The following is a 24,979-nucleotide window of genomic DNA, read 5'->3' as shown; positions in this document are numbered from 1 at the left end:
CAATAAGTTTGATTTCCATCAATCATAATTTTTAGGTACTCTTTATGCTCTGTGTATTGTCCTCTCAATATGTATTAATGGAGTTACGCCCCTCTGCTATGAGCTAGCCTGTGAGACTACCTATCCTGCGTATGAAGGAATTTCATCGACTATCATTACCATCTCCAACAACTTGATGGGACCACTCTTTTATGGGCTTTTCCTTGTACCTGCTTTAGCTGCAGGTGTGTGGACATACATCAATTACGTGTCATACGTGTGCACTACTTATATCGATATGAATGTTCTCGCTGTTGCTTGTTGGCAGCAACAACAGTTCCACCCTGTCTCAGCCCTAATAATCTAGAATTGATTTAAGGCTTGAGAAGGATTCGTGTAATACAGTCTAGTAGTTAGTTTGCCGTAGGAGCCTGGTAGTAGTGACTCACATTGCCCACAAATTCTTTCATTCTCAAACGGATAGCCCACAGCGTGCGGGTAGATTTTCAACGCATATTGTTAACACTGCTTTCACAACAATAATCTATGCATGCATTCATTGGAGGCGATTGTCTAAGGTGCATATGCTAGGGTGCATTCTTGAGTTTCTAATCTGATGGTTGATTAAGAAGCAGGTGCTCAGGAACCATACAGAGTTTTTAAACCAAATGTTTTTGCTGACCTGGCAGCAGCCAGAGAGCATACGCTTGTGAAGTTTGGATAAAATCGGCCGCAATATGTGGGAACGCAGCGTTTACACGGACTTGCAGACACACAGTGATAAAATGGAATTTACTTATAGAAATTATATAAATACCTATTTTTATTTTTGGGCATACTTGCCTTTTACATTTTAGCGCCACATAATTTGATGCTGATACCAATTATATAGGATAGCCTACTGTAAAAATATATTTGCAGGCTTTGGCTATAGCCAGCTGTAAATCACTTTGGCAACAGGGCTTAATGAAATGTTGTCTGCTGTCAAAAACATTTATGCATTTAAGATACATGTACTCAACTTGCATTTGTATCAATTGACTGCGATTTTACTTGCTGCAGTCATATACTGTTCTAAGATGGGGAAGACAACCCCAACATAAACACTATATTACAGGTTGCAGTTGATTTTCTTATTTAGCTCAGCATTATGGTTGGAAATAGTATTCAAAGTGAAACTTTAAATATTAAAAGCAGTTAGTTCATAGTTTAAGTTGAAATTTTTATTACATTAGTGTCGATTAGTGTCCAACATTTTTGCAAATAGTATTTGATCGGACAGCTTAAGATATGCTGCTCTTTAGTACCATAAAGTTCAGTTAGGTTTTATCTGAAAACGGTTTCTCAGATGCTGCATTGCCAATCAGGAATAGTCATTCTGCTTACAGATTTAAGATGGATGACATGGGCTACCATGGGTACAGCCACGCTGAGTCTGCCTTTCCTCTTGCTTATGAAAGAACAATACCTACGATTAGATGTAGAGTCAACTTCTACGCTTTGACATATCCAGCCACTTGCAGGCACTTGTTAGCTGATGCTATTTACCTAATCTTCCATAAGCATAATATTAGCTCTGAGAATTTCCAAGAAAGGTTTTACTTCAAACAACTAGTTTGAAGTAGAGCAAACTGCAGCATATCTTGCATCAACATAGCCACATATTTCACTATCCTAGTCTCTCCTCGCATTTATTTTATGTGCATAAAATTATATTTTAGACCAGCTTTTACGTAAAACGCATTTTGTGTACAGGTTTATATTCTTTTTATGTTCTCATTAAATTATCTGTTGAAAAATAATCGCATGTCATTTGCGAATGCTTTAGAAACCAACTATTTTAACACAATTTATTGCATTATTTAGCTTTTGGAAAAGTAAGTCTAGGGAGCTGCTTACGGTGTTGCCTATGAGAGAATTTAATTATATAATGGTATCTTCCTGCTGTCAGCGCAGTCAGCAAAGTCTCATCCAACTACGTTTTTTATATGAGAAATACATTTATGATTGCCACTATTAAAACTGATGTCTTAGACTTATGGTCCTGAGCAACACGCATGCATGTATATAGTCAGCATGGCATGGGTTTATATTGGAATGCCTTGCTAATTTATGAAATGAATATCTCAACCCTTGCTGCCCTGATGATCAGTTGAACAAACTGCTCTGGTATGATTCCTCCACATCAAAAATTTAAAGCCAGTGTGTTGATAATTACATACTATATTTTCTCTTTCTAATACTGAATCATCACAACATATGATAGGAATGGAATAAAACAAGGCACTGCTCAATGATAATATAAAAAATCAGTTGAAAGCCTCTAGAGAAACAAAAAATTGCTTCCAACAGTGCTGCAAAGTTCGAAAGATTAAGCTTATTACTAATTCTCTTTTGACTGTTTCAATGAAATTAAGGAATGTTCTTCAAAATAGAGGTCTATGAATAGAGTAATTTCAGAAAAACTCCAACATTCATGCAATAGATTGGAGAGCACCATAAAATGACCAGATGAATGAACTGTAACACAACTGAATCTTTTAACAATACTTGACAATGTTTAACATATAAAAATAACATCTACTATTCTGATGTGATCTATATAGACACAATTAATATACCCCAAACTAGCTGCTGTACTTATCTGCTCAATAGCCACGCCTTTTCGAAACGTAGGTCAAAGTATTGCTAAAGTAGGTTAAGCTACTAGCATAGCTTACAGAAGTAGTAACCTAGTAGGTCAAATATTACTGAAGTGGGGTATAGCAATAGATAACTAGCATAATTGCTGGAAAATTAAAACATGCACAACATTAACCATAGTTCTAAAAAACCTAGCCTCAGTTCCCTAAATTTAATACAGTTCTCAAACCTAAAAGGCAAGATTTCCATGCTTCAATGCAAAAATTTCTAGAAAATTATAATCCATTCAATAAAATAGAAAAAGACAACCATTATTGGAAGTTTATCCCTTATTAAAATAAGGACAAGACAAATTTGGCAAACTATGTGAATCTCATGCGGAGATAGTCGAGGAGCTTGTATCCCCATCGTTAATACTACCTTGGTGGCTGTCAGAAGAGTACTCTAGGTCTAGTCTATAGAAACGCTCCTTCAGGATGAATATGAGGGGAAAGCTAAGTAGACATGTACCAAGGCATGTGCATGACATCCATTCAGTATCTGGTAGAAAATAATGAAATAAATAGATAATGAGAAAAAATGTACATAGATAAATTAGAATGTACCTTGGGAATACAGAATAATATAATTCATTATAACATGCAACTCAAAAGTCGAATGACATTATGTATGACTCAGTTACAGTAACATAACAATAAAGATGGCATAATATAACATATGGTAATACGTATGCCATATGATATAATATATGGTAATACGTATGATAGTTAAATATATTTTTTGACAGACTGACTCTGTGCATCATGTTCCACCTTTCGATCTTTGTGATTTCACAAGTGTTCGTAGTCGGGGCTTTTTAAAAATGAGCCAAAAGGCTCACTTTTTGAAAATGAGGCTTTTAAAAATAGTTGGAAATTAATTTATCAATAAACTAATAATGTCCATACGAGGGCCTATGAGTCACTGTCCATGACACAAATTGGATCGATGAAAGGTTGATAAAAAGTATTGCTAATAATACAGCCATAAGCAGTCATCACTTCAACAAATGTCAACATAAATTAGATCAACACAATTTTAAAAATTGGCTCAGTTGAAAAAATATTGCAGACGACAAAGTCAGATTTAAGAGATCGACCTAATTGCGCCACAATGTAGCAATAAATGTAACAGAAAATTTGTAACACAAAAGACTGAGTTGCCATTGTTGCTAATGACCTTGACACACAATTTGCATAACTGCTATAGAAATTGTTTTGTTGTTCATCAACACATAAACTGAGACATTGAAAAAAGGATTAAAAAATAGTTATCGGGTGATGTGTCACTAAGCAATTGGCAGATAACACAATTATAAATTTTTTCCAATATCAATTTTTTAGACCATCCATAAAATCTGTGTTATGTACAGGGACTTATCGCTGTGCTTAGCAAAAAAAAGCTAACACTTTATTTTCTAGTTAATACTATTTCAGATTTCTCATTTTCATCGCTGATGACATATAACGGATAAAAGCAATAAATTTCCGTATTTACAAAAACTAGCAGAACAACTTGGGAAAACTATAAAGTTGGAATACTAATTTTTTTGTTTTGGTGGCTTCTGTACCGCTTTTCCACAAAAAGTTTGGATTCAACTATATAATAAATATATATGTTATTTGTAAGAATAAATATCAGAGCAATTGGAAAGCATAACACAAACACTTCAGATTATGCTAAATCTGACTCACCAACAGCTAGCTCATGGATTTGAAAGAGCAGGAAGAAAGACATTCCTACTAGATTGTTGATAACAGTGATGAAGGAGCAAGAAAGGCCTTCATGAACTGGATATGCTATCTCACAGCCAAACTCGTAATAGAGGGGAATAACTCCGTTGATTGTGAAGGCAGCCAGCATACAGAGCAAGTAGAGAAGGGCTAAAATTATACAAAAACAAGTCCGTGCTTAGAAAGCTCACTGCAATGAAACTTAGCAGCTGTTAGAGGTAGGTTGGAGTTCCCATCAAGGTTGTCTTTATTTTAAAACTAGATGAAGACCCAGCGTTGCACGCGTAATAAAACATTTTTGCATAGAAATCTTTTTTAATTTGCTAAGTTTCTTTACCCATTTGAATACATGCTTGAATTAGAATTTGAGCAACTAAGCTAGTAACTTAAGCTAGTCTAAATCTTTACTATAATAAGAGCTGTGTTCAAAGCTGTCTGAAGCCAGCATTAGGAAAATGTTGCGTCATGATCTTCAATTATGATCTTCAAACATGCTAGCTGAAGTGTGAAGTGTGCTATTTTGACCAATCGGCATTAAAGATTGGCAGGTGTAGTCAGTATGATGTGTGCAAGTATTGCATAGTATAGCCGGTTGTATGCGTAGCATGATGGATAGTAAGTACACCTGTCTGCAGGACTGGAAGCTCTGAACTCAATTCTATTGCGAGGTGGATTTTTTGTTTCTATAACTTTATCGCCATAACTGGTCACATTAACGACAAACAAACAAATATAGTGGAACCTCGGTTCTCGGACATAATCCGCTCCAGGAGGTTCGAGACCCGAAACAATTTTTCGTATTAGAATTAATGAATATAAATTTTAATCCTCTCCAAGTCAGAAAAACAAAAGTAAAGTATTTTATCGGTAAAGTATTTTTTAACATTTTACACTGTCAACTGTACTGTATACTGCATGCTATTAATAAATACAGATAGATATACATGTAGATCGTGTTTAATTTTATTAAACTATTTGCTATATATGATGATGAGAAAAGAAAACAAAAAGTAAATGTTTCGAATGTTTCGCTCTTAAAACATCAAAAACATTAACGTTTAAGATACTATACCAAAAATTACAAAAATTGATAATGGAACAGCAAAAAATGCAACATATTAGTTACATCAAAAATCATGTGAAAAAAATATAAACAGCAATGGCACGTTCACTTCATTGCTAAATGAAGTAAACAGTACCTTAAATTGTTTTGGAGGAGAATCCTACTCCAAAACAATTTAGGGTAACTTGACAGGAGGAGTTGTCTCCCTAGCAAATCTCATCAGTAAAGAAGACGTCGTCCCAGATGGTTCCTTCCTTTTTGTATAGAATTTATGAAATGTAACTGTAATGCTTCTCGAATGTATCCATGCTGTTTTTTGAGCCGCTCCGAACGTTTAATTCCAATGCGCATGCTCTGGTTTGGTCGAGATCCGAGACGAAAAAATCTCAAATTTTTCGGTCGAAAGCTGACTTGGTCAAGAACTGAAGCATTCAAGAACCGAGATTCCACTGTACTTAAATTTATAAATACAGTGAGTGCACCCTTAGGATACGATTACCCTGTTATACGATTTTTTACGCCTTATGAAGTTGAACATGAGGACTTTCCCACCGCACCATACAAATCTTATTTCACCTTACGATTTCAACAGAATTTTCCCCCGGGTTCAAATTTGGCTGTCGGTGTGCTTATTACGTATGTGGAAATAACAAACATGCCAATATTCTGTTCGCCAAAAACTTTCTCAAAATGCCAGAAAGAGATACAATGAAAGATGTCTTTCTGTTCGGCATTCACCGTGTGAAAAGTGTCACGCAATATTTTCTGTCAAAACTAGTTGCAAAGTTGATGTTGCGATCTCGTCGAACAGAGGGTCAATGATTAGACAACTTCACTCAATCTGCTAGCAAAAATCCATTAATCACAAAAACAGCACCGTTCGGGCTTTCTTGCCGAATTAGGTTAAAAAAGGTTTTAATGAGGTCAGCTTATAGTTATAGTGAAAAGGAGCCATAACCGATGAGTGATAAAATTTTTGGCAATGAAAGAGTTGAACTTCAGTAAAATAGTTAAGAATATGTAGATGCATGTATTTATACTTTGCTATAAGTGTGTTTAGTAAGCTAAATTCATTTAGGTTAAATTTAAAAATTATGTTATACGTCTGTCTCAGAGGTAAGAATTCTCTACGGTATGTACTGCACATACGGTAGTACATTGTAATATTACATTTTATTACAGATTATAACCACTAAATTCATTAAAGTTACTGTAGGTAACTATAGTTACTAAGGTTGACATGCTATTTTGTTACTAATTTTTAATATGTACAGCAATCATATAAAATTTTGATGATTTTTAGTGGGGGATGTTTGCATTATATAATTACTATGGTTTCTATACCCGACATTTTTGCTATACGATGTCAACCCAAAAACGAATTAAAATCGTATCCCAAAGGTGCACTGTATAGGTATAAATGTTGATTCAAATTGTTGATCAGGAGCAGCAAGGACAGACTCACAACAGATAGTGTTGCACTTAACTTTTTCCCAAGTTCACTTACGGCTAAAACTTATCATTTAATGCGGTGGGTCATAAGCTCTTAGCAAAAGACATCATTCTAATTTCATCAACTGCAGTTTGAACTTTATAAAAATCTGCTTAAAACATAACTATATCATACTGTATATTGTTAGTAAACCATATTGCTTATGATTTTATATGATAAAACTGACTCTATGTTAGAAAAAACTTGACTCTAAGAAAATTCTAACAGGTAGACATTAGAAGAGCTGAGAAGCTATGAAGACCTTTGAGGGAAGGAGGGAGCAAAGTGTGAAAGCTTAAAAGAAGCAGCAGAAAGAAGTTCAGGCTGCTTCACAATGTTAACAAATGGCTCCAAGTGGGAGAAAAACAGAAATTTGTACTGACATTAGTTAGAAAGAAAGACAAAGTTGGAAAATGGAAAACAACTGCAAGAGATGACAAGTACCAAAGACATGTGACAGTAATAGCAATAGTCTCCCACAATAATGTTAAATAAACTACAATGTGCAACTATAAAAAAGACAAGATAACTCCATATATACTGTAAATATACCGTAAGTCCTCATGCTCAAGCCGCGCGGCTTGTGCTCAAAAACAGATGTCTCACGAAAGAAAAAATAATCCTCCAACAAGCCGCGTATGCCCACAGACCGCAGCTAATGACTGAGGTTTTGTCAACCTCGATCCTTTCGGGAGCGAGAGTGTTAAGACGGGTTTCGCTATACCCCGTTCTCTTGAATAAGAAACCAGGCTACGTCAGTACACGTGAAAAGAATTTTTTTTTACTTCCAAGTTCGAATTAAAATTCCTAAACCCTTGCATCAATAACTTATTTGCCATGTCTCAGCTAGATTTTTATTGCACTGTTAGAGGGTTTAACGTTTATGGAAAGATGCTGGTCAAGAATGAAAAGGTGTTAATTACCTATGACTGTGGTGAGTTAAACATGAGCGATAAATTCTTCTTTATTCTAAAGTATTCCATAAACATGACCTTGAAAATAAACGAGTAGGTCGCCAAAACCCCGTACATAAAAGTGTATCATGACTGCGATTCCATGGTTATAGCGCGGAACTGAGCAGAGGCCGCATTTATCAAGAAGCCGCCCTGAGTCCCACGTAAGTTTTAAAAACTTGGCTTTAGCCGCGGCTTATGACCTCGAACCAGAAGCCGCGCCCAACGACAGGCCGCGCGGCTTGAGCATAAGGACTTACGGTACAACAAAAATTATTTAGTTCACCCTGAAAAGGCCAAGATGGCACCACACGAACAGATTTGTGGTTTCATTAATTAAACAATTTGCTTATACGTTTAGTGGTCAACGAGTTCAAAATGATATTAACAGTGAACTTGCAACAGCGATATCGCTAGTGTATGTATGTTAGAATCCTAGCCAGCATTTCAGGCATAAGACGCAAGATTGAACAGATTCACAGCCTATGTCATTTTACTTCACATTTTCGCTACAATTCCATTATAACAATCCAGTAAAATAGGAAGATGAGAGGTAACTTACGAACAAGGGCGCTGGAAGGAACGGGAATGAAGCGCAGTTGTATACCGACGAGAATAGCAAAAATCACCACTGAGACGATGTTGAAAAAAACCATAAACAATTTGATTTTCCTCTTAAAGCAATCCACGATCATTGACATGCCGACTGAGCCAAAACAACCCACCATTATAGATGCAAATCCGATCCATCCAGCAGTCGTCTGCAAAAAAACAAGTCAATAGTAAATAAAAAACGTGATATTATAAGCAATAATACTATGAATAATTTATGTAAAACACTAATGGAAGAATTACTTTATTAGGTATGAGAAATTAGCAATTAGCAATATTATAATATATTATATAATATAATATATATAATATATAATAATTATATATTAAATTTATTATTATTATTAATAATGATATCAATAAAGATAAACATAAAAATAACAATTAATGCTAAATAAGATATAACAATAATAACGATAGTAATCATAAGAATAATCACTGTAGCTACGGCAACAAAAATCATAACAATAAAACTAATAATGATAAAACTAATAATAATAGAGACAGAAAAAACAAAAATACTCAAGAATGCGCCAGTCTCCGAGATTGATGGCAGTGTAATTGGCAGCGTCACTGCTGACACACTGCGCACCAAATATTAATAGTAGTGATGATAGAATAATAGAAACTACAGGGGGATGATTGTATGATTACTGTGAGCAACAGCGGCAGCACAGCTAATGATTAACATTATTTATCGCTGACAGTTGATTGGTCAGCAGCCACTCTATTTCAGCTTGACCAAATTATGATAAGTTGAGAAGAAAAATGCAAGAACTTCAAAAGACAATTTTATAATTGATTTGGGCTTTGCAAAATAACAAGTGCAAAACATATGACCAGTGAGTCTTATAGCTAGCTATGTCGCAAGTATAGGGAGCCTAAACCTCAATTGAAATCAAGTTTGTTTTGGTAAAAAGAATTCTACGCAATAACAATTAAAGTAGCATAACGTAGTGGTTTCCAGAAACACTTACATAAGGTAAATTGATACAGTGATATGGGAACTAAAGCAGAGAACATTTCGTACATTTCTGAAGTTCTAACATTAAAGATTTGGGAGACCTGAAACCTTTCCTAGGAGTTTATTTAAGATCATCGGCATACGAATTACAGTGTCTGACGTACTTTTCATGGCTCAACATGCGAAGAAAGCCAGACCAATAGCTTTAACATATAAACTTTCCAATCTATGATGGAAAGTTCTCAAAAACTATTTACTCTCCAACCAAAGCTGTTTTCAAGATATGACAGCCACAGTTTCTTAGAGCTTCAAAGTTGGGTGAGTAAATTTAAGTAACTATGTAGTGAAAATTAATAGGAATATGTGAAAAATGTGAAATAATAAAGAGTATATCGTGTAAGTTAGTTTAAAATTTGTCTAGACTTAGAGTAAGTTAAGAGTAAGTATAGGAAAAAGTAAGTCCAACTGTTTATGACCAGTTCTACTGAACCTATCTAGCACCAAGCCAACACTTCGATACGCGTTTCTCCAAAGTAAAGCCAACTGAGAACTGCGTTTACAGATTATTATTTTACTAATTTTGTTTTTTACACATACTTAAGTTTTAAATTAAATTTTTACATAGCTTTATATAACGGTTTAGTTGTAATGGTATGATAATTGCCCAGTGTTTATTAGGTTGCAATAGACTTTTATGCTGTTGAATAAATGAAATACGATGTATCCTTATGAAGACTTTTACATATGACGCAACTTTTTGGAATGAAGTAACTCTATATGCAGAGGTGTGGGTGTATGATAAACCCATTGTGTGAAAATAAAATTATTTTTACATAATTTTAAGAAAGACAACTCCAAATATTCAGCGACAATGTAATATAAAACTAGCATATTGAAAATGCCTTATTTGCAGTGACATACAAGTTATGGAGTTTATTGAAGATATTCATTTTACTGACTCAATAGCAGACCAAACCTGCTACCCTAGGACACTTATGTATTCGCAGCATCTAACTTTCGCGTTTTCGCGGTGTCATCCTCTCGCGAAAGTTTCATGTGCAAAACTAAACTATCATAACAAACGAGCGAAAAAGCAAAACTAAATAGCTTTGTTCATTGATACTGTAGAATGGAATTTTATAACGACATTTATTTTAACGTTTTTAACGACCACTATAGCATCGTTAAAATATAAACCGACAAAATAACTTGACTGTCAAAATTTATTACGTTATTATTTTGCAATTAATTATGATTATTTTCCCATTAAAATGATTTATAATGATAGGAATTTGATGTCAATGCACATTAGTAGCGTTTGCTGGGGACATCAATCAATGCAGTGAGCACCGTGTGTCGAAAGAAAATAAGACACATGCACTGACACTCGCAGTACTACACAAGCAGCATGGCTCTTGAAAGGTTTGGATTCACCACTGACACCTCTTCAATAACTTGTAATTTTTTGAGATTTGTTTTGTTTTAAGTGATGTGACTGACGAGACATTTTTAAATTAAAATAGGCAAAACATGACCGCAGTTGAAACGCTCAGAAAAAAAGACATCTTTTTCTTTTGAGCGTTTTAACAAAGATCAATTTTGCGGATTTTATTTTAAGTTCATTCGGAGGCTTTTACGCTTTCGATCGGACATGGCCAAGCGGGTGTTTGATAAAACTTAATCTTCTGCAAACCTTTATAAAAGTCGTTAACAAAAATATTTTGCCTCTGATGATGATAATAATGATGCCTAAGAACTACTAGAAGTTGATGTTTGTCTCTATGGCTTGGAATGAAGTGATATTCTACAGCGATAAAAACCGCGTCCATGGCCGTTGGGCAAATAACTTTTCGAATAAATGATGTTGAGGTCGAGTTATCTGAAGGAATTTATCATTGCGTTGGAACTGACAAAACAAATCTGGTCGAGTTGACCTTGTGTTTGAGATGAAATGTTACATTTTATCTGAGGGCGAGTTATCCGAGTTGGACTGTACTTACCGTAAAAAATTCCCAAAAAGTTGGGGCGGCTCAGCCGGCCAGCTGCCCCAGTGAAAACGGGCCTGTTGATAGTCCAAGAAACAAATGGCAGCAAGCGATCAAATTGCATTATCGACCTTGCCCACACCATTCTACCTGCGGTTCACAATTACAAACTAGTCGCAAATTGAAATTTTTTTTATCGGTGAACTGAACCTGAAGAATCTAATTATGTTTGTTCCACTGCATTTATTTTCACATCACCATATTTTTGCACTCATCAGAGCTGCGAAATTAAGTTGCTTCAAAATTTTACTCTGTGAGCTATTCACGAAACTAAATACTAGCGAAATATAAGTGTCCTAGGGTAAATGGCTCAAATATGGTAATATTGAATAATTATTTACACTTTATATCTGTATCATGGTACATGCCTAAAGGTGAAATAACATACCTACCTCACCGACACCGAGGGGTAAAAAGTTGACCGACACTAGAGGTATCCAAGAATTGAAAGCTCCGTTAGGTACATTGTACGCTATATTTAAAATCCAAAACTGCAAGTTTCTAAAACAGATATTACACAATCTGCAAACTGTGTTAACAATGAGAAAGGTGATGAATCGATGATCAGATGTGGCTAAAGCAAAAAAGGAGCAAAAGAAGAAAAGCTAGCTAACATGATCAAGATTTATGGTGGAAGACAATGAAGAGAAGACAAATCCGAAGTCATTGTCAGAATACCGTCTATAGAAATAACTGTAATACAACTAGTGATCAGAAAGATTTAGTGATATGAAACTAAAACTGTGCTCAGTTGCTACTCTACTCCAATTATAATCTATATATATTTCTCAAAGTTTCTCTGTGTTTCTGTGTATCCGTAGTTGTGTTTGTCCAGCTATAGCTATTAAAATCTTGGCATTAAAATTCCGCGTACTGATGGATTTGAACTCAACAAATCAGTTGAGTTGCATGAATGCTAAGGCAAGTATTTTATCTAGGCGCTCTTCCACTGAGCTATATAAAGCATATTGATCAAAGACGCTATCATATACCGTATGCTAAATGACGTATTATTTGAAACGCTATGATTTCTATTAACTCTAAAAAACAAGATGTTTTTTGTGTTTTCTTGAACTTCTATTTTCAGTTTTTCGTAAGGTTCAAGTGCTATATCCGCGGTCAAGACCAATTCTTTTTTTACGCGGACAATTGTATTATCTCCGTAGGAAAAGCTTCGACATTTTTTCTCCGTTCGGTGAGACAAAGACAATGTGATATCTCATTTTTACATTTGTACCAGTATCGAGAGGTACCAGTATCGTCATATTCAAAGTTTTGATGGATAGCTTCTGATGGAACAGTAACCTTTTTTTTAACCTTAGTAACCGACTAAGTAATTGTTATTATTAATTCAACATATTCAGAGTTTTTATTTTTGGTTTTTTCAGTTAATTGTATCATTACCAAATCATCTTTAATTGTAATCATAGCAAAACAAACTTAATTTAGCTATTACCCTACAGGATGAATTTATTCGCGGAGTTATATTTCGCGAAAATTGCCATTTCATGCATATTCGCAGATTAATTTATTCGCGGCTGAAAACTGTCACTTTCTATGAAGAGTTAACTCTATTACGTCTAACAATAGAGTTAACCCTACGCATGCGCACATTGCGTGTTTCATTTTCTATTTAGCTTACAACTACACGGACGGGTCGATCGTGCTAAGCTATAAATTTTTTGCTGCGTTCAGAGGTTGTCACGAATATTCACAGATTTGGAGGCCTTTGATGAACCAACAACTTGTGGTAAGTAATGAGTTTTCCACATTTACTAAATTAGTTGAATTTTACTTTGGTTCTTCGGTAAAACGCAATATTTATTTTTTCCATCCCTACCGTTTCATTATTTGTTTTAGTGTGAGAGAGAATGATTTTTCATCATACACGGAAGCACATTGATTGCAAAGATGGTAGATGTCATTCTTAGAAGATCTCCAATTATTCAGGGAGGTCTTGAAATATAGGTAGAAGTGACCGCAGCTGCTAACGAGGAGAATATATGTTTTAAAAAATGAACAAAAACGCCTTCACGAGCACAAATCTTTGGCCAACCGGCAGAACTTTGCAATAGTAAGCCACAAGAAGAGTTCTGATGATAACTTCCTTACCAGTCATGTAGTAGTGAGAGAATCGTCTTTAACATCTACCCAAGACAGTGACAGTGAAAGAGCTGCTATTACCAAAATAACTAGTCCGAGAGCACCATTACACGCTAGTATTCACTTATCAAGAGTACCAGTTTAATTTTAATGCTAGACAACCGCCACATGGACTAAACTGTTTATATTTACTTCATTCATCGTTTGTAAAATTTTATTTGTATTTGAAATATTTTATTTGTACACTCAAGTTTGTAATAAATTATAATATATCTATACATGAAATAAAATATATAATTTAATCGTGTTTGCTGCAGCGATATCAAGGAGCTGTTGTCGATGAAGGGGGTCTAGGTTGACTGGTTGCTTCTCTGCCAATATTCCTGCCTTGATGAATGTTACTACTTGTCTCTAGTTTTTGTAATCGGAGTAGGTTGTTTCATTCTCAATCTGCAGTAAACGCAAAAAAGAAAACATATTAATAAGTGTTACGGAAGTACAAAAACAATAGCTGAAGTATTCAATGAAGGTGATCAGTTTTTAAACAAAAGAATTAACTAATGCAGTTAATTATGGAAAAACGTATTTGCACTGCAAATCAAATACATACCATAATGTCCAGACCAGAATCATGATCGTCCTCAACTTCGGTATTAGAGATTGATGGAATTGATTTCAATGTAAAAAGACTAGGAGAGCTTTTTTGCGATGACGAAGCCATGCCGAATAACTTGTGAAAACCTTGAATAATTTTGTAAAGTTTGATGCAATGGCAATAAAACTCGAAGCCCGGCGATGATTTTAAAGAAGTTTTTGAACTCGGCTACGTTTAGTACTTCTGCCTAGCGGCTATTTTCGCGATGACGCCATTTTGCATATCTTGTGACAACCTTGAACAATTTTTTTTTTAATATTATTTATTGAGGTTTTCATGAGAAAATAGTGTTCTGTTGACCTCATAGTTAAAAATTAAAGCTAATATAATGTAGTATAATATGATAATTGAAAATAAAATTGATAATGGCTACAATAATATGATTTCTATAAGAGGGTAATAAGGTCGTTGATTGAGCTGAGTATATAATTTATATACATGTATATGCAAGCTGAGCTGATTGAGTATTTAGATTCCAAGTTAGTAATTAGTTTGGTCATTTTTTAAGTTTTTTTTGTAACGTGGGTGACACAATACTCTACTATTCTTATGTCAGTTATGGTAGTAAAGTGACAACCAATGGTTTTTAATAAATGTAATTCAATGTTGTTAGTATACCAGTGTTAGTAAATAAAATATAGAATGGTCAGTAGTCACAGTATGGCCAGTTAATCAATATCAAATGACAGCTCATTCACAGGATCTAATATCTCTTCTTTCATAATCTTGATAGCGTTATATTTAGAAGATTGTCTGCCATAGTTCTTATTAATAGATGGTGTTATTAATGAGCATTGTGATCTTAGGCTTATTTGGTGTCTCTCACTATCCTGTTGAACATATTCATATAGAGCATTTTGTAAATAAATGTGATGCATTGGCAATGGTGTTAGCTCAAAGCCCAGGCAATGATTTTAAAAATGTTTTGGAACTCAACTACGTTTAGTATTTATATTAAAAACTAGCCTAGCGACTAGTTTTTAATTTGATGCAGTAGTTATTCTCCCTTGTGATTAAAAATAGAACTAATTATTCACGGAATTTAATAATTCGCGGAATTGACTGCTCGCGAAATCGCGAATTTTTATAACCAACGAATATTTTCATCCTGTAGGGTACTTGCTAATTATTTCACATTTACATTTAAACCCTTTTATAGTTGTTTTATTTTCTTTAAGTCGAGAGACTGCTGTGCTTCGTAAAAATTTTATCGAAACTTTACAATGTAAAAAAACAGATTGAAAATAAAGTAAGAAAACTAACAATAAATAAAGTTAAGTAGTCAAGTTTAGCTATATCTCGTGCAACTTAGCTATATCTCATGTAACCTAGCTATATCTCGTGTAACCTAGCTATATCTCGTGTAACTTAGCTATATCTCGTGTAACTTAGCTATATCTCGTGTAACTTAGCTATATCTCGTGTAACTTGGCTATATCTCGTGTAAATTAGCTATATTTCGTGTAACCTAGCTATATCTCGTGTAACCTAGCTATATCTCGTGTAACCTAGCTATATCTCATGTAACCTAGCTATATCTCGTGTAACTTAGCTATATCTTGTGTAACCTAGCTATATCTCGTGTAACCTAGCTACATCTTGTGTAACCTAGCTATATCTAGTGTAATTTAGAGCATGCAACACAATGTATGGCTACCTATCAAACCATTGCTAAACCAATGCATTGTCAAGTCTATACTTAGCAACATTGCGGGATTTTAATTCCAAGATTTTGATAGCTATAGCTTGACATACAAACACAGAAGCACACACAGAAACACACGCAAACTTTGAGATTTATATATATATATATAGATTACCTACTGTCATGAGAGGACAATTTATGTGTATGGATTGCCTCATGAATAGCTGCGTTCATGAATAAAAAAAGTTAGATGGTTATCATATAGAGAGGTATGATCCAAGTATGGATGAGAGCGTAAATATTTTTAATCTATATAAAATGAGACGGAACTTAAGATTCTATTAGCCAAAATAGTAAGCAAGAATCCAAATATGCACAGAGATATGCTGCACCTAGACTCACGTAGCCAAGTGTTTTATTCCTTGCCAGAAGTCTTCTCTTTCGACTGTCTGTGATTTACTTGGAGGCTTCGGAGGTTTAGGTGGGAAGTAAATGAGTATCATTGTGATACTCATCACGGCTACAGCTGTGTCTAAAATTGAGTAGAGAGGAGTTATACAACTGTCTCTGTCTATCTATAAAGTCATGATTCTAACAAAGTCCACTAATTTTACTAATACAGAATGTTTTGTAACATCTCACTACAGACTCACCAAAATACACAACATTCTGAACTCCAGCTCTGAGATCATCAACAAACTCTACAATAACAGTAAATTTAAATTATCAAACCATTGATTGACTAACTTGATCAATGACCTAGTTAACTAGCTTGTAGGAGGGGGACAACTTCTTCAATGAATCAAACAATATACTGGTATGTTTAAAAGCTTTTGCCAGAGAAAATGCTGACAAAATTGACCAGAAGCTCAAAATGGATATCTTATCTGATGGCCTAATCAATATAAAATTTTCTTTTAATGCTGTTGTTGGTTTAATTATGTGGCATATTTTACAGAATATAATTTAGCAAATAGCAACATAAAACATGTGTTTCTTGCTTCCTTTGGTCAGAGACTTGCATGTAGAAAAGTAATTCTGTCAAATATATATTACTATATGGTTAGCCAAGGGAGGGATGAGTCATTTTCATAGACATAATTACGAGGAGTGGTTATTCTGCCAATATATAACTGATACAAGTACGCATCTATAGTAAGTAGGTATTTCAAAACACAGTCCAACTGCAGTTTCTAACTACAATCCAATCCAGAAAGCTAGTGAAAAAGTGAATTATTCAAATTCTGCAATGATTCTTTCTATGCAGATATTGTGAATGATTTCAATCAATTTCAAAACTAGAAAATGACTTTTTAAAGTATTTTTCCATTATTTCACATTATTTATTAAAGGAGCAGGTATTATAAAATCAATACTGACATGTTAATAAATGCTCTATAAATACAAAAAAGGGCAAGCTAGAAGATGTATTACTGTATCTGTAGCAACCCATATCCAAGGCTCTTTTTCCACCAAATTTTGGTTAAAATAAAAACGCGCAAAAATAGCTTGTGTTTTATTCTAGTAAAAGATACATAATTAATCACTAACACAAAACAACAAACACAAATCACAGCCATCATTTAACGAGCCACAACAGTTGAATACTAAAATTAATAAAAGCGATGAAGCGAGACGAGGGAGGAGAGTGAGCGAGTTTCAGAGGGTAACTGAGCCACGCAGTCAGGTTTCCTTGACTTATCTCGAGGGGCTCAAATTACTAATTTTTTGTTCAAGGTCTTAAACCAAAAGTTCTGAAATTTTTGTGCTAATGTCAATTTTTTCAAAATTTGAGACATTTGCAAACCGAGGTTGAACTGTATATCACAAACTGCTGTGTAGTGTTGGAACATGTTGCTGAATAGCAATATGAGAAAAAGGCTAGAAGCACCGTTGTAGCATGCATACCTTTGGTAAGGTTGGCTCTGGTCTTAACATCATTCGCAGTAACTCGGGTTCCAGTAATGTAAGGCCCTGTAGACATACACAACATGATAATACGGTAAATACTTATGCTAGAAACTAGTATACAGTAAACTAAGCAACTCCAAGTTTTGAGAGTGTTTGTTAGCCTTTGCAGACGTAATTTACTATAGCCGAGTTATTTGTTAACGACTGTTAGCACCAAAATCAATATTTTACCACCTTTTTTCGTTTATTTGTTATATTAGTCTGTGAAGGCAAGCAAAATGGTGCCAACAACCAAAAGTTCAATGCTAACATGTTAGTTCTCCTCAGCTACTAGCTGCAGAATCAATTGTGTTTTCAAAATCTACAACTATTTGAAACCATACACTATTGATTATTTATGAGCATAGGGTGTTTTCCCAGCTAATATTTTGATCATAGGTTTAAAAATTCTGAGAAAGTCAACTACTAAACTTGTGAACTAATAGAATCAACATTTTAAACTACTAGGTATACTAAAAATCCAATCACATACAACATGCAGCATTATACAAATGAGCAAATATTTTAACTACATGGCAACAGTAATCATTATGCAAAACTGATATAGTTAATAAAAAGCAGATGGCAGCACAGCTTTTAATGGTTCCTAAACCTTGACTACCATTACTGAACAGTCAGCAACAGGCACGTCACTGAAGGTCCAGAAAGAAACTGTATGTACAGCATCTAGCTGCCGCTGTAAAGCCCGTCTGTGTTCACACGAACATAATCACAACAGGCAGAGGCCATTTTTAACTTGTTAGCGAATAGAATCACAGGAATGGTACAGTGCATTCTATCCCAGAATTCCATTTATGATGCCTGATGTTTTTATCCATGAAACTATAGAATAAGCTGAAGAAATCATAGGAAGTCTAAAATAATAAAAGATTAATATTTACTAAAATAAGAGCCATGTCGTCTATCCGTCTATCCAAAGCCACACAAAGAGCGTTAGGAAATGATTGCACCACATGAGAATTGAACCCCAAAATTTGTATTCCACCCAAGCGCGCTACTATCCACCCACTTAATCACCTTTCCACATCAGAGAATAATTGTGCACAAAGCGATAAAACATGATGTAGACAAGACGACCTCTCCCAGCACATGACTGCAAGCGTACCAGTTCTATATAAATGAACCTCAACGTTTCTGTTTGTTTGTCTGTACGTTTATTTGTCCAGTTATAGCAATTTAGTTTTTAAGAACAAGAAAATAGCTGTGAACCGTATTTTACAAATGGCTGTTCTGTGGACAGCCATTTATCCAATACACTACACTGTCTAACTGGCTATACCAAGGAATAAATTATGCACATACTTGAAACACATGCCAATTTTGCATTTCTTCATGTTAAAACACTGAAGCTAGTGTTATGCCTAAAGCCATGCAAAAAAATCAAAGAAGCCATACCAAAAAAAAATGCTTGCCCATACGTGAATAAAAATGCTTAAACTCATATAGCCAACAAGGCTATTGCAATCAGTATAGATGTGTAGTAGGCACTGCAGCCGGTACGGTATGTATTACACAGAAATAAACACAGTAACATAATAGCACAGTTCACAGAAATAAACAAACACCTTTATTTAAAACTCAGAATGGTAAATGTTGTCTATGTTGATTAAAAGTAAATTTTTATACAAAAACTTTTGTTATTACTTATGCAACGCCGCGCATTCCCCTAGCATTAATTTAAAATTGATTAGTTGAAGTTTTGCTACTTTTTAGTTATATTTTGTTATTTAGAGTCATGAATGATTCTCTTGTTAGGCTTTAATACACTACCTGTTAAGAATGCCATGCCAGTGCCCATATAGCCAGCCATCGATGACAAGGCCGTCGCTGTGGTTCTTTCAGAGAGTGGAAACCAGATGACAGAAAGAAGGGGTGGAGCAGCCATAGTGATGCAAGCGGTAAGGCCGTTGAACAAAGAACCAATCACAACCAACCTGCGTAATTGATGCAACTTCAGAGAGAGAGAACACCAACAGCGATAGAAGAAAGTCATTAAAAACTGCACAATATAACAAGCTAGGATAGTCCATTTTTTCACAAATATCTCTGTAATGGCAGGCGACTTGAGGGAAAACTGATTCCTTATAGTTTTTAAACAACAAACTTCACTGTCTTGTTGCACCAAATGCACCAAAAATAAGTCTCTTTTTGGTGCATTTTGAATTTGCATGCCCAAGTTGTGTGCAACTTGCAAATACTCTAACATGCAACTAATCTAGTTTGTAACATATAAGCGTGCAATAAGCATGCAAACTATCTCTAGCAACAGGATAGTTTGCAGACACCTGTCAACTGCTGTCAAATTAACCAGCATTTATAACACCAGTGATTCACTGCCACATTAATTAATTATTCAGCTGTTATGTGTCTGCGTTCAAGCATTATGACAGTATAAAATGGTACTTCCTGTGACCCAATAGACCAGTTATGTATACAGTAATATATAAAACAACTAGCAATCTGCTGATAAAATCATCTAGAAAATGATTGAGAATTGTCTTCTCTTCTTATCATCAGGAAAAGAAACAGCCAATTCGTTATGACATATTTTATTATAAAACATCGCTTTGTTTGCTTGTTCAAACTGAATTGTTATAATAATTACTCAATACAACCAATCAGTGACCAGGTACAACCAATCAGTGACCAGGTACAACCAATCAGTGACCAGGTACAACCAATCAGTGACCAGGTACAACCAATCAGTGACCAGGTACAACCAATCAGTGACCAGGTACAACCAATCAGTGACCAGGTTGTGGATTTTTCTATAATTCATAGGTTCAAAGAGAAACTATGCAATAAGGCTCTGCTTTCTCTGTAAATTTAATTAAACTGGACAAGTCATCCATGTCTTAGTGATTCCGCCATATTTCAGTAACCAGTGACCAGGTACAACCAATCAGTGACCAGGTACAACCAATCAGTGACCAGGTTGTGGATTTTTCTATAATTCATAGTTTCAAAGAGAAACTATGCAATAAGGCTCTGCTTTCTCTGTAAATTTAATTAAACTGGACAAGTGATCCATGTCTTAGTGATTCCGCCATATTTCAGTAGTAAGAACAGGTTTGAGATATGTCAACTGAATCAAATACTAAATTGTGTGAAGATTTCGGGTAAAATAGTGGTAACCCTCTCTTTATGTATTATTGCTTTAAATTCAATACAAAATTACAATTACAATACAAACAAATTTCACTTTAAGTGCTTAAAAATATGGAACTTGGACAAAATTTTTAGTAAATTTTGTCAGAAATTATCAGTGTTTTTCTATCATTTATGATAGTTTTTGATGTTTGAGATTATCTGACTGCCAGAGTGTTTCAAAATTAAAATCGATAAAACTTGATAACAAAACAATAAAACGCCCAGATCAAATGAAAGTGTAATTATGACATTTATACTGGCAAAGAGACCGACAGAATAGAGACGCGTAGCACTTCAACCTGAGCTCAACAGGCAATATAAAGTATCATAAGGATAACAACTAGTGACATCATTTCGAACATATTTTTCCTCTAGCGTTTTAACCGTGATCAAGTTTTATTGATTGTAATCTTAAGACATCCTGGAAATCAGACCCTTTTAAACATCATTAGCAGCTATCATTAATGATAGAAAAGGTACTTTCTGATATAATATACTAAAGTTTTATGGAAGTTCATCTTACTTATCTGCCTCAAGCCTTATTTATAGACTCAATCAGCCTGCAATTGTTAAAATAAATTGCATGAAACAAATGAAGCTTGAGTCATGCCAAACACATCGCGTTTTGAATGACTTTATGAGGATGACCGTCAGGTTGAACTTTGTTCTCCTCGTGATAACAAGAACAATGAGATAGCGATGATACTTAAATTATAAGGACAGATAATTGTGGCTATAGCCTTGTCCGTGAAGCTTGCCCTCTACACGTGTTAAGCCATATAGTATGAGATAATACACCATCCAAAATCATACTGGATGCTAGTAACAATAGCTACTATCAGTTATTGACCAAAGAATGTGTGAGATATGAGATTCCCTCCCACAGACCAGAAGTCAGCATTTACTAACTTAAATCAGCTAGTGAAATGACAGGAGACGGCGGACGTTAACATACATTCTAGGCGTTAACATATATTCTAGGCGAACATCAATATAATTTTGCTATTTGAAGCAGCTCAGTACAGCTTTTCACGGACAAATTGAAGGAATGGTTTAATACGAACATACAATATGCTGGTGACAGAGCTTCCAATAGTGCATGTTCTCAAGTAGTACAATTGAGACAGACCGTTAAACAGCTTAAGATTGGCTGGTCTGTGGGCTGCCCATTGCATAGATTTATGTAATTCACAGTACTTTGGCAAACATTCGGTAAGTGAAGCAAAACGAAGCAAAAATGTTTCAAACCATCTATTTAATGGAGTAAACAGATTACGAAGGCATTTCTCTAGAAATAGGCAAGTATACATATTAAACATTAGCACTATTGCTTGGCACTATCAACATTACTAACAGATAAAACGCTTCTTGCAAATTCAAAATGGCATATACTTTACCAGTCTTGCCCAGTTGGCAATGCAATGTTCCAGGCTGATGTCCCAAACACCAGCAAAGATGCTGCCATGATCAACCCCATTCTTAAATCTGCAAAATAAAAGCAGGATCAAGTTTTATTTGTTAACTAGTTGAATGGCTGGCATTGCACGGGTAATAAAATAATTACCGGATGAATTTGAGTAACTTAAGCTAGTAACATAAGCTAGTCTAAATCTTTACTATAATAAGAGCCGTGTCTGAAGCCAGCTTACCAATAGTTATGCTTAATGATCTCTAATGCAATCATGTTTTCAAGTGTGTTAGTAATTTCCCAAGCACTTCAAACGTAGGTATTTAACCGATACCATGAGTATGACCACAATTACTCCTTTGTATTGCAATGTAGCCGCTTGGTACAGAGTGGCCCTTACAGGTTCTGAGTTCAAATCCAGCGCGATCCAGACAATCTTTGTAAGTTTTAATTAAACAACAATGTTTTCTGTTGCATGTAACAGAAGTTAACTAACACACCTTCAGTTTTTTAACATAGTGTATAATTGCAACAGTAAAAAGTTACCACACTAATAAAATTTACCATCTATTCAAAGCTCATCGAATTTCTCTTCTAGTGTAGACAACTATCAAATTTTCTGATAGTTGCGCAATGTAACAATTTGATATGTTTGTTATAGAACGTATGCTAGTTCCGTTTTATCCAACACATGAAGTTTCACTAACATTACTCTAAACATTAAAAAAGACGGAGATATTGACAATTTATTTTCAACAGCAGAGCATTACAAGTATTTTGTGGTCTAGTATGAAGTAGTCTACATCAACTTATTATCAGCTATAAAAATCCCCAACTCTACAAAGGAAAACTCCCTCAATGCCTTACACAATATAATAATAATACATTAAAGCTATAACAGGTAATAATGAAATAGTGAAGTTGCCAGCACTGGCTATTCCTTTAAACAAACTTTTTTCTTAGCCATTGTGATCAGACCCGCCATTAAACGGCTTGCAAACACCAACATGTCATATTTGAGCAAACAATAAAAAATCAAATGTGATTGTATGGTTAGTAAAGATTTGTAGTAGTGCAATTAACCGTATTTCAGCAACAAAAAGAGTACACCTCATATACAACTAAAAACAATTACAAAGATAATTGAGAAAGCGATTTTGTGTCTGAGCTATTTGTGACAAAAAGTTATAATACTGTTTCTATATGAAATACTTGTTACTGGGACAAGTTGTAACAAGATCTACTATGCTTTTTACAAATGGACTTACGATAGGTGCTTAAATGGCAATTTAATGTAATGGCATTCTAATGGCAATTTAATCTGCAGTGCAAACTCATGGCAATTCTTTAACAGTCAAAACAATGAAGATAGTTGTTTATGACAACTATTTCCAAAATGGTCGACAAATAAAGTCTTTTACCTCTGGTTTCCACGATGTACATAAACGGAAATGCCATGATCACGTAGCCTCCATTTGAAAAGGCAGGTAGCATGGTTCCAAAAGTGTCTGACCAGTCATATGCAATCAACATGGTATCCAGGATTGGAGAGAAGGTATTCCATAACATGCTTTGGGCAAGAGCACAAAAGCAAAAAACAAACAAGATCCACCAGCGTCGTTTATAGACTAAGGGATGAAAGTGTTCTTCATGAACTGATGTGTCTGAGTTTGATCGAAGGCGTGACCTATTGCAAGTTACATTATTTGAGTTAAGTAAAGGTGTTTGTTCATCATTTTTTTGACTGTCATTCATCCTGCTCATCTAGGTCTTAGTTAAAACTATTGCTTGTTCCTTACAGGTATAGGAAAAGCCTTAGCTCATCAATCTTCTTTCTATTGAATCACAATTACTTCCAGACGATATTGAGATTGCAAGAATCCAAACCTAAAATCCTGAAAAAAATTATAAACAACTTGATATGAGAAAGCAGCAACATAATCTATTAGTTAGACTCATAAACTATTAGGTATTTCTTTGTAACTTCCAATACTTGCTAGGCTATTTTAGACAACTGCTATAACTAGTACTGCAAATTTTAGCAATATTACTGACAAGGTAGCATGGTTAAGAGACTGCTGTAGACAACCTTAAAATATTATAAAATGTATCTAACACTTACTTCTTAAATAAAAATACGAGTTGAACACTACAGCACGTCTATTTGCCAGCTCTAAGTGTGGTTATTATTTTGAAACGAGAATTTGTTCTACGAGCCATATAATGCGGTCAGCTGATGAGTGTTGTTTAGTCTTAGAGTGTTATTTCATTACGGGAGCCTAAAATGTTCTTTTGTGACAGTTTTGAACTATCGGGCTTCGTTTTGAGGTTATTATTTGGTAGCCTAAAATCTTAAATTTGTTTAATTTTTTAGTTATAGCCCGTTCTTTAAAAAAATCAGTTGTTAATGTGACCTTGACTGAGATTGGAAAGTTTAACAAGAGAGGTAGAAAGGTTTCCGTTTTATGCGTGTGCGCGATATGTAGCCATATGTTGAATTTATCATACACTTAATTGCAGTAAA

At 34.7% G+C, this 24,979-nt stretch overlaps 2 protein-coding genes across 2 annotated transcripts in view; one reads left to right on the top strand and one right to left on the bottom strand.

Annotated features, from left to right (window-relative positions):
- Positions 1-1,967, top strand: part of LOC137393337 (solute carrier family 49 member 4 homolog) — a 45,010-nt gene extending 43,043 nt beyond the window's left edge. Inside the window, exons 11-12 of the mRNA XM_068079844.1 lie at positions 36-224; positions 1,368-1,967. Coding sequence (XP_067935945.1) covers positions 36-224; positions 1,368-1,483 — 305 coding nt within the window. The 3' untranslated portion in view covers positions 1,484-1,967. The remainder of the gene's footprint in view (positions 1-35; positions 225-1,367) is intronic.
- Positions 1,968-2,355: 388 nt separating this feature from the next.
- Positions 2,356-24,712, bottom strand: LOC137393333 (solute carrier family 49 member 4-like). The gene is made up of 11 exons (XM_068079838.1): positions 24,578-24,712; positions 23,877-24,350; positions 22,445-22,532; positions 19,668-19,831; positions 17,835-17,900; positions 16,580-16,627; positions 16,329-16,458; positions 11,916-12,024; positions 8,465-8,663; positions 4,356-4,544; positions 2,356-3,162 (listed from the first exon to the last, which is right to left on the bottom strand). The coding sequence occupies exons 2-11, from the start codon at positions 24,217-24,219 to the stop codon at positions 2,996-2,998; spliced, it is 1,503 nt and encodes a 500-aa protein (XP_067935939.1). The 5' UTR covers positions 24,220-24,350; positions 24,578-24,712; the 3' UTR covers positions 2,356-2,995.
- Between the last annotated feature and the right edge of the window lie 267 nt (positions 24,713-24,979).

Source organism: Watersipora subatra, chromosome 4 (genome assembly GCF_963576615.1).
Source record: "Watersipora subatra chromosome 4, tzWatSuba1.1, whole genome shotgun sequence".
Taxonomy (NCBI): Eukaryota; Metazoa; Bryozoa; class Gymnolaemata; order Cheilostomatida; family Watersiporidae; genus Watersipora; species Watersipora subatra.
This window is presented reverse-complemented; position numbering and strand designations above follow the sequence as displayed.

What these genes read in the sequence shown, in the direction of transcription:
- LOC137393333 (XM_068079838.1), bottom strand. Translation starts at nt 24,219, where the DNA reads ATGAGCAGGATGAATGACAGTCAAAAAAATGATGAACAAACACCTTTA. An exon ending in TTGCCAACTGGGCAAGACTG is followed by an intron (nt 19,832 to 22,444) that starts GTAAAGTATATG and finishes TCAATTACGCAG; the next exon opens with GTTGGTTGTGATTGGTTCTT. An exon ending in TCCTTCCAGCGCCCTTGTTC is followed by an intron (nt 4,545 to 8,464) that starts GTAAGTTACCTC and finishes GTATAATTTTAG; the next exon opens with CCCTTCTCTACTTGCTCTGT.